The sequence below is a fragment of the Ostrinia furnacalis genome, unplaced genomic scaffold, assembly GCF_004193835.3.
Source record: "Ostrinia furnacalis isolate ACB-3 unplaced genomic scaffold, ASM419383v2 OfSCF1168, whole genome shotgun sequence".
Lineage (NCBI taxonomy): Eukaryota > Metazoa > Arthropoda > Insecta > Lepidoptera > Crambidae > Ostrinia > Ostrinia furnacalis.
Window position 1 is genome coordinate 241433 of NW_021131407.1, and position 10647 is coordinate 252079.

The 10647-nt window shown below is 35.7% G+C and overlaps 1 protein-coding gene across 1 annotated transcript; it reads right to left on the bottom strand.

The window, feature by feature from the left end:
* Positions 1-349: 349 nt before the first annotated feature.
* LOC114351639 (uncharacterized) lies at positions 350-4522 on the bottom strand. The gene is made up of 4 exons (XM_028302918.1): positions 4058-4522; positions 3419-3486; positions 1595-1939; positions 350-1357 (listed from the first exon to the last, which is right to left on the bottom strand). Exons 2-4 carry the CDS (start codon positions 3468-3470, stop codon positions 399-401), a joined length of 1356 nt encoding a protein of 451 aa, XP_028158719.1. The 5' UTR covers positions 3471-3486; positions 4058-4522; the 3' UTR covers positions 350-398.
* Between the last annotated feature and the right edge of the window lie 6125 nt (positions 4523-10647).

The following is a 10647-nucleotide window of genomic DNA, read 5'->3' on the forward strand; positions in this document are numbered from 1 at the left end:
CAGTATACGTCCTCGGAGGAATTACGCGTCGGTGTAGGGTTTTTGGGATACCGTTTGGGGTATCGCTTATAAAAATAAATCTTCGGAATGTATTGAACCTTTGGTGTAAATAAACGCAAAGTTTTGAGTCTCCCTTGGACGTTAAAATAACAAAAACAAAGGAAAAAGTAAGATTCAAAGACAAACATTTTCTGTGGAGTTCGCCTTACCGAGAGCATCTAATTGTAAACTAGGAACATTGTAAAAAATACTCGTATGTACAAGTCAAGTAAAATTTTATTTTCTTAAATTTTATTATCTCCTCACACTCTTATTAGACTAATAGTAAATATTAAGCTACTTAATAGTAATGATCACACGGCAATCTTTCAAGCGTAATCAGTTTCCTCTCCTTTTCTCTACTTCATCACTGTTGCCGTTTGTTTTTCTTCGTTATTGCTATCAGTAGTTGATGTAATCTTCTGTGTGCTATTTGTAGCTTTTTTCATATTTGTATCTTCTATGACGTTTAAATTATCTTTATCTTTCAAATTATCCATAGGCCCGGTAATTGTTACCTCAATATTATCTTTGGAAGCATCTTTCATTATTTGTAAACTAGTATTATTTTGTTTTTCAATTCGTTTAGACAGAGCAGCTATCATTTCGTTAAATGTGTAATTTTTCCATTTGTCTAAATGTTTCTTAATGATAGGACTTTCTTCGTATTTGTTTTCATCTACATTCTCATTAGTCATGTTCAAAGAAACAACACAAGTAATTTCTTTATTGTCTTTTGTTGTATTAGTATCATTGATTGTATTTTCTGTAGTTGTTATAATTTGACTAATTGTTTGCGAGTCATTATGAGGTTCTTTGAATTCTATTTCACCGTCGGGTTTTCTTGCAAAATTGTTTCCTATTAAATTATCTATCAACGTCTCTAATGAAAAGGTTTTTGGTTCCAAAGGGTCCGGCAATTCCGTCAAATACTCGGATTGAACATCGATATCATCTTTGAGGTTCCTTCTTAGATCTCTTTTAAAGAACTTTGGAGAATACAGATCTCTTTCGATACTAGGTCCTTGAATAAAGAATTTGTTTGATCCAATATCAGTAGATTTTGGTTCATTAGATTTATCACCTAGGTTATAAGTTTGTTGTTCACGAAGCACCATGTGGTTAGTTTTTGGCCATCTCGTTTTAGACACGTCTTGAGTTTCCACCTTGAGTATGTCAGACTTCATATTCTTTACTTGTTCTCGTAAGTTGTACCTTAGTTCAACTTTGGGCATTTTCTTGTATTTGAATAGCGATTTGTATCTATCTTTGAAAGGGTCTGGACGCATGTCTTTCACGGAAGACCTTTCTGTTTGTGCTGAAAAATTAAGAAGGGATGTTTTTAAACGTCTCTCAAAATAGTGCTCTCTAGAAATTTTAGTAACTTCACTATTGCTGAATATGTTACTCTCTGTGTCAGAGTATACTCATGAAAAATTTAATTAAGCGATTTGTTTTTAGTTGTCTATAATTTGAGTGTGACTAAATGCTGATTGGTTGATTTAATTTAATTAAGATTTTAAATTAGTCTGAATAACATTTCATTTGTACTTACCATTTTTGTTGTTTTCATAATTTTCATTCAATAAACGGCTAAAGTCATTTTCGACCAAGAACATTGTCTTCGCTATATCGTCGTTCTGGACATTCACCGGAGCAGCCGGTCTGTTCTCTTCAGGGGTTTTCTTCTTATTGTCTACTTTCTTCAGGCATCCATTTGGGTAGCAGTAAGTAGGTTGATCATTGCACATTTGGACACAGACACACACTGGTGGGTTGTTGTGGAACTCTGTGAATATCACGTTGAAGAAGTGTTCTACTAGTGCAGTTTTACTGGTGCCGTCGCATGAACTTGATTTGTTAGTTTTCCTCATAGCTGGCATGAACTGGCCAGATGACGCTGAAACAATACGATAATTAAACTTGATTGTCTGAAAGTACTAGCTAAGTAGTTAACAGGCATAAGCATGATGAGACAACACAAAATTAATTTGTTCTCATGTCATGATGGGCATCTTTTTTGAAGTCGGTAAAAAGAAATACGATTACGTGCTTTGGAAGGCACACTGGACGCTTATCACGTCATGTCACACTTGTCTTCAGTTGTGGCAATTTTACTAAATTACCTTAGGTCGAACACGACCAGAAGAAGAAGAGGCAATTTTGAGTACTTTAAAAGTCGTATTAATACTAATGATGTGCTCGGCTGTTTCCACTTGTTACTCGTATTATTACGACCTTTAGCGACAGCGCACACTGGGCGACTTGTCAATTTCATATTTTAGCAGCTGTCTTCTCGACGACAAGCTAATTACAGCATTACAGGGCAGATAATGTACCATCCTAGACTGCATCTCACTTAACACCAGGTGCGATTGCGGTCAAATACTTGCCTTGTCTTACATTAGGTATAAAAAAATTATATGAATCTAGCTTTCCGCCCGCGGCTTCGCCCGCGTGCAATTTTATCTGTCACAGAAAAACTTTATCGCGCGCGTCCCTGTATCAAAAACCGGGATAAAAACTATCCTATGTCCTTTCCCAGGACTCAAACTATCTCTATGCCAAATTTCATCAAAATCGATTCAGTGGTTTAGGCGTGAAAGCAAGACAGACAGACAGACAGAGTTAATTTCGCATTTATAATATTAGTATGGATTGACAAATCGCGGCATCTAGTCGTCGAGATTGGTGCCCAGTGTGCGCTGTCGCCTAAGCATGATAAAATCTGATGGCAGGGCGACTTTTACACCCTTCCCTTACAGATTACAGATACTGCAGATTACGTGCAAATTAATACTGAAACCCGTGGGCAAACACGTCCCCATCTAGCCGTGCTTAATATGGATACAAATGTCATTAATTTTTTAACACCATATTTGCAATAGATATATTCATGACAAGAAATTAAAAAGTAATTGTATGTAATTAAGGATTTATATTTTTCTTTTATAGATATTTTAAAAAGGATAATAGCATCATTAATTATTCATTATCTAATGCTCTAGTACGTTAAAAATGTAGTGTCTACTGGATAGTTAAATAGCACGTGACTCTAACGTGATTTTATGAAGGAAGTTACGGACTCAAATCTGTAATTTAGTAGAACAATCTACATAAGTATAATAACCGTGGTCTCTTGCGAGGTTTAATTAATAGATAGGATGTAAAAATTATGAAGAAACTTCAAGCTAATCTAGTCACTGTGTTGAGTTTTCTATAATTTTGCGGAATATGAAGGCGTTGGATGCAGGCCGCTACCAACCGGGCGATGTGGAAATCATTGGGGGAGGCCAAAGTTCAGTAGTGGCTGAAATGGTGATGATGAGCAATACCTAAATGATTTGATAACATAGAGAAATAACATTATAATACTTACATTCAATGTTTATGAAGAATAAGCACAGGAGATACGTATGACTGAAATCCATTTTCAGAATGAAATGCCTGTAAATCATCCAATTTTATGGTCAGTTTTAGTACCAGGAAATCCAGCAAGGTATCTATATGTGTTGACACAAAACGGTCTTGAAATATGGAACTATAACATTTTATGTGCCCACGCCCAGTTCACCGGGAATCGAACCCAGACCTTAGTATATTACGCACACAAAACACACATTTAACAAAAAATACATAGAAAGCACGCACACGCAGATTAAAACAAGTACCGCCCGTATTCACAAACGATGCTTGCTTAAGTGAAGCAGCGAATCGAACGCACAGCATTGAATAAACCTCTGTGATTGGTTCGTGTGTCACCCTGTGCATCCACGCGCACTGTGAGACCTCATAGTAATGTTTGTGAATACGGGTAGTCTAAGTAAGAAGTGTCTACATTAATTAGTTTGTATTGTAGTCCAAGAGCCATATTATTATCATCAAGTCGTGTTCTAACGTTTTCAAACGCACGTAATTTTTAAACAACATAGAGTTTTAAAAAAGGGAAACACTGCAGTAAATAAATATTGTTTTTAAATAGGTAATAATTGTAGTTAAAAAATAGAAAAGTACTTACCAACAAAAAAATCAAGATTCTCTAGTTAAACCAATGCACCTTCTTCCACTAAGTTTGCGTGCCATTTGAGAGAGTCTGTTGTGTGCATATTGAGTGTCAATATTTGTATGTCAAATACATCCTGTTTCAAACACATGTTTACTCAAAAGTGTGTGAATCGGACTGAGATATTGTTTCAAGCCATTGAAAGAAATGCTTCTTAGACGAATATATGTATTTAATGTTACTAGTTTGCATGTATAGCTTGCAAATACAATGATGGTAATATCTACTTGTAATTATTTATTGCATCATATTGGTACATACAAATTAGATGTTAAATCAAATTTCAGTCTTAAACATAAGCCATGTAAGGGCATTGCAACATTGTATTGTTTATACATAATACATACAAGTTTTTACGCTAAATAAATAACAAATTTCTAACTTTTCATGATAACTTATCGTTCATTTGATTCTGGATCTGTTTAAGGTTCAAAGATATTATTTATTGTGTACTTTATAAGAGTAGGTAAATATTAAAAGGAAATAAGAAAAAAAAAACATTCTACGAGTAAGTATTATATTTCAAAATGAATAATATAATTACACATTGATACTTAAGCCAAGTTATGTACAAGTAAAAATAATCAACCTTCAGTCAGTTCACTTCAAACAATAAAAAAAAAATCTTTAAAATTACTCCTGCTTAGGATGATTTCACTTTTCGAGGAATATACTCCACGTCTACGTTCTTCATTCTCAGTTGCACTTGGTCTTTTCCGTATTTGATACCGCCCTCGTGAATTATAGTTTTAATATTGAAGTTCCTTAATATGTGTGCAAGTCCACTCTTCACCTGGAGCTTTGCATATCTAGCCCCAATGCACGCTCTGTGACCATACCCAAAAGGCTGGTATGTCACTCCCATTTCTTGCTTTGCTTCATCTGTAAACCTCTCTGGATCGAAAACTTCAGGATCCTTAAAGTATTCAGGATCATGGTGGAATTCATAAATAGGAGTGTACACTCGTGTTCCCTTCTCAATTCTGATATTCCCATCTGGAAGAACTGTATCTTCAATACAACGCCTTGTCAGGAAACCAATAGGAGGATGAACTCGTAAAGATTCACTCAACACTTTCTCAAGATACTCCATTTCTCCTACGGCATCGGCTGTCAAATTATCTTGATACTTTTCAAATACGCTGTCGATTTCTTCTTGCACCTTCTTTTGAATTTCTGGATGTCTTCCCATTTCAATTAGGGCTCCAAATACGCCAGTTGCCGCGGGTTCCACACCAGCGGTGAAGAAGAAAAATCCTTGTGCTGCCAGCAACTCATCGGTTGGTGCCATCTTGAAGCCAGATTCGTCATGTTTTATGTCACCACTTTTCTGAATACTCAGACAGATGTCAGCAAAGTCGTGCTTTTTGTTGCCCTCCTGTTCCCTCTGTCTGAATACCTGCTTCATTGCACCAATGAAGAAATTCTCGTATTCGCTGAAGAATTTGAGCTTGAATAACTTGAAGAGCCCTGGAGATAGATTCGCCAGTGAAAACTTAATATTACTCCAGAAGGTTGGATAAAATGCTCCTCTAGTGCATTCTAAAAAGGGCGACTCAAACGTTGACTTTGATCCTATTCCGAAAACAGCTCCACCTATGGCAGCACAGCAGAAGGTCGTCAACGTGTCGAATGAGTTTCCTTTCCTTTTCTCCGGATACTTTTCTAAGTACTCGACGAAGTCACGAGCACTTTTGTCCATAATGTAATACATATTCTTGAGCTTAGATGGTGTGAAGAGTGGCGTCATTTTCTGTCTCATTAGCTTCCATCTGATGCCACTCATGAAGAGAACATTGTCAGCGAGCTGGTCTCCATCGTTGTAATCGACTCCCCTGTCTATGAAGCTGGTGGATTGCATTATAAACTGTACATTGTTCTTGTCCCTAATGTACAGCGACGGCGTGAAGAAAGATCCGAAGGCAACAACACGCTCCTTTGGGTATTGCAGGTAAAGATCGTGACAAATCTGGAACAGCGGTCGATTTTGCGTGATGAAGTCCCAGAAGATGCCCATAAATTTGTTTTTCCCGTGGAATCTCACTCCGCGTTTTGTCCAGTACATTTCATTGTACTTTCCTCGTAAATACACGAGGAATGCGCTTAGGCCCAAGCCTATTAACAATAGAAACAAAAACATGTTTGTGTCTATACGGTTCGCGGTGTGACTGGCAGATTTGTGCCGAGTTGTAGTATTTATATGAGAGTTGGCCCAAGCGTGACCTCTTCTATCGTCGCTGATTATAATTAACGAAATGATAAGTAAACTCGTTAAAGTTCATAATAATAACAAAGAGTAGTCATAATGAAATTGAATGGCACTTACTGCTTAAGCGTTTACTTAATGTTACTATTAAGTAATTGATACATTAACTAATTAAATTCTAGATAAAATGTCTTTTTAAAAATTGTTTGCTTATTATTATGTGAGTACTAGATATCAACAATAGAATCTATGTACAGTGCCAAGTTCAAAAAGTTATCAAAGGCAAGCCTTGGCGGATAGATCAATGTAACATGGTGTGATTTTGTTGATGATACACCACTGACTTATAAAGATAAGATAAGTGAAGACTCTATGAAGACTAAGGCTAAGAACTCATGGCGCGATTTTCACCCGCGCCCGCGGCGGTTGCGGGCCCGCAGCTTCTGTAGAATGCAGATATTTATGTAAAAACTAATGCACAACTCACGACGCGGTTTTCGCCCGCAGCGGGCGCGGTTGTATGCGGACGGGTGACCATTTTGTACCAGTGACTTAACTCACGTTCTTAGAATGAGTTCTTAGAATAACCGCGCAAATAACCGCTCCGTGAGTTTTGAAAGAAAACCGCAATTCCTCAACCGCCGCGAGCGCGGGTGAAAATCGCGCCGTGAGTTCCTAGCCTATGAAGAGGAAATTATCGGTCTCTTACTCGTACAATACACGTGTTACGAGTATTGTATTTACTTATTTATTAATTGATACTCTATTGCTGTCGTTGGTTGCAAGTAAAATAGAATAGACACAACCACGCAAAATGGTTCGATCGCACGTGACGGTTTTGTGGTCGTCGAGACACACACAATCACTGTATACACAAACACTTTATTACATTACAATTTATTTATTATGTACACCCACACAGTTTTGTTTTTCAAATATTATCGTTTTATTTATAATATCTTATTACATCTTTTCTTTATAATAATATTATACTGTACTTACACTTAAAATTTATACGCGCACTATTATTATTATTTATGTATGTATATTTTATGCAGTATAGGTTAGTGTCCGTGACTCCCACTCGGCATGGGGCACACTGAAAACCAGCGTCGTGGCCTCCCTCACCGGGGGCCATGGCATATGCTGAGTGGGGTCCCATTGCGATGGACATCGCTGTGCGACAGGGTGGCACTGCTCAGTTTTACTTTCACTTTCATTGTATGTTTTATTTTATGTCACCTATGTCTTATTTACTTTTTTTTCTATTATTTACATCTTTTGTCTTCTGTGATGTCCATGGCAATAAATGTTTCTTTCTTTCTTTCTTTCTTTCTTTCTTTCTTAAAATAAAATCAGTTAAGTCAAACATGTCCGGATGAGAGTGAGAGAGATAGTTTTCGACACGATTGATGTTCAGGAATAAACGTTGACTGACTATCATCAGAAAACATTATAAATTGTCTTGGCATAATCTTACTTATTTTAAACAACTCCCTCTCCTAGGTTGTGTGGTAGATATGGCTTTAAAGCGATAAGACCGTCTAAATTGCATATCGTGCAATTCGTGCAAAAGTCGTCTCTTGTGTATTTCTTTATTTCTCATTTTGTATATTGTTTTTATTTTCCTGAGATAATTATACACATAGAGACATTCTTATCAAAAATATCGGTGTATTTGTTTGATGCGTTGGTATCATAAATAAATCATAACAATATGTAGCAAATTATTTATTTTATCAGTTCGTTACTTTACGTAAATCATCGTGACACAGCATTAATCTTAATGTACTAATGCATGTCATTAAGAGGATGACTTGTAGAAATTATACAAAACTAGCTTTTGCCCGTGGTTTCACCCGCGTGAAGTTTTGTTTGTCACAGATCGTCATACATTTTAGCCTATATGTTATTCTGGGTTATAAACAATAATACTGTAAAGTTTCATCAAAATCCGTTCAGTAGTTTTTGCGTGAAAGAGTAACAAACATCCACACAAACTTTCGCATTTATAATATTAGTAGGATACCAGAACACATGCATGCTATGCGATCTCTACCATACCTATGTATCAGATATAAACGGTTGTATGTCTCATGAAAACGGTACAAATTGTATGTTTGTAAGTAATCTTTGGAACCTTGAGGTATTTTTAAGCTATTTTTAGATAATTGCACCAATTAAAGCTAACCCCAAATTATGCGAACTATGTCGACGAACTTTGTGACTGGTTTATTTACATGATTTTTTGTTCCGTAAATAACATGATATGACATGCTAACTAAGTGGTAGAATGCAATTAGGTTGTCTGTTATTAAATAAGTATTTTCCTATTTTTAGGTAATTTTATTTTATTTATTTGGAAAACAAAACAGATTACAGGTAATGTCATATTGTTTTTGTACAACCAGTAACCAGTAACGTCCTTTTTCAAAGCTATCTTTTTATTTTATTTATTCAACAAAATGAGTGGTTAATTACTAAAACTAAAAAGTTCACTAAACGAATGAAACGCCACGAACGATATCTTACTTGGTCTTGAAGGTGAGTGTGGATTGTCCTGCTGTAGTGCTCCTTGGACATGTTAAAACTAAATAATGGAACAAAACTGCTTATAGTTTGAGAGAGAGCGCAAAAATGTCCTAAAAGTAAAACTGACAGCTACTTTTGTATTTATGGCACGTAGTAGAATCGAGGCCTCAGAAATAAAATCCATGCACAATGCTCCAGGAGTTCACAGTCCAATCACGACGTCCCAGTTTTCAGTTTCTAAATCAATTGATGATTGATCGTCTTTTTGTGGCTTCATTCGGCTCTCTTATACAATACAGGTGGGGAAAGAAGGCTCAGATTTAACGTGATACGGTACGGTCCTTAGAATTATCAATATTAAATACTTACAAAATTTCTTTATTTAACAGTCAGAGTTAGTTAGATTATAAAAGAATAAGAAAATCTTTTGAAAAATAAAATTGGCACTGAAAATTTAATAAGAAAATAGCTCTCTTTCTTGTCTGTTGTAAATTGTAGAGTTTGTCAGTCGTTAATGTGTTTTTCGATAGGAGAACAGTCACTTAGCATTACAAATAGATTTATCGGTAGCTAAACAAACTTTTGCTATCATTCTACAGACGTAAATATGCTTGTTTGTCTGTAAATATCAATTTCTGAAACTACGCACAACTTAGCTTATAAAATTCTGATTCTTCTATTAAGAAGAATAATACGAGTATAAAGCCAATTTGCTTCTGAATGCCAAATAGTAATAATGCCCATAGATTTTGAATAGCAATATAAATCTATGACGTCTACTCAACTTTCAAAATAAATCTTATTTCACAGCTATTGTTTATGAAGTATTTTAGAGAACATTAGCTTTAGAATTGTTATGATTTATTTAAAATCTACAGCTCTATGGTGTTAACTTTTTTCTCCCATAGCTTTTGGCTTACGAACTTGACTGCTGAGATTACTGACTTTTGTTACTGTGCCTTCAACTTTAGCTCTAGTTTATGAATAAAAGAATTTCTTCGCGACTCTGTAGATTCTGTTGTCCTTTTTTGAGGTTCACTTAAATCTTTCGCTTATGGAAATCCCTGGGTTTTCATAGAGAATAGTTGTGAAGAGAATAACTCTAGTAAGGAAGTTTGCGGCCACTTCAACTTTGTAGCGAAAATCAAAAGTAGGTAACTTGTTTTGAAAATAAAGTAAAATCCTATCATAGAGTTATTATGATGATCTTATACGAGTAGGAACTTAGTTACAGCCATTATTATAATTTTATAGTCTAATAAGCAACTAATTATTTAATTGGTAAATACCAATGCTATTTATTTAATTTTCACTTTTGGTTTTTTTTTGTTGGCGTTTTATCATCATCATCATTTCAGCCATAGGACGTCCACTGCTGAACATAGGCCTCCCCCAAATACCTCCACATCGCACGGTTGGTAGCGGCCTGCATCCAGCGCCTTCCTGCTACCTTTATCAGGTCGTCGGTCCACCTTGTGGGTGGAAGTCCTACGCTGGCGTTTGTCTAATACTTATACATACATAGTGAGCAAAAGGGACAGCAGAACTGATAACAAAGTTGTATTCTGGTGTCATAAACTCTTATAATGAGTTTTAAACGATTTCACAAGGTTGGGGAATGTATGTACCATAAGTAGTCTTATTTTAAAAGGATGCCAAAGATTTCAATTTCACCCTGTATATTCACAAACATGTACGTCAAAAAATTTTACACTGCATTATACTTATTTTCTTCGTTGAGACTAGAAATAAAATTATGCATGACATTATGGTCAAAACTTGGACATGACCAATCGAATTAACGAGG

Coding starts and splice junctions, on each gene's coding strand:
- LOC114351639 (XM_028302918.1), bottom strand. CDS start 3,470: ATGGATTTCAGTCATACGTATCTCCTGTGCTTATTCTTCATAAACATT. Junction 1,940..3,418: donor ATTCTTCATAAACATTGAAT/GTAAGTATTATA, acceptor GTATTGTTTCAG/CGTCATCTGGCCAGTTCATG. Junction 1,358..1,594: donor TTATGAAAACAACAAAAATG/GTAAGTACAAAT, acceptor TTAATTTTTCAG/CACAAACAGAAAGGTCTTCC.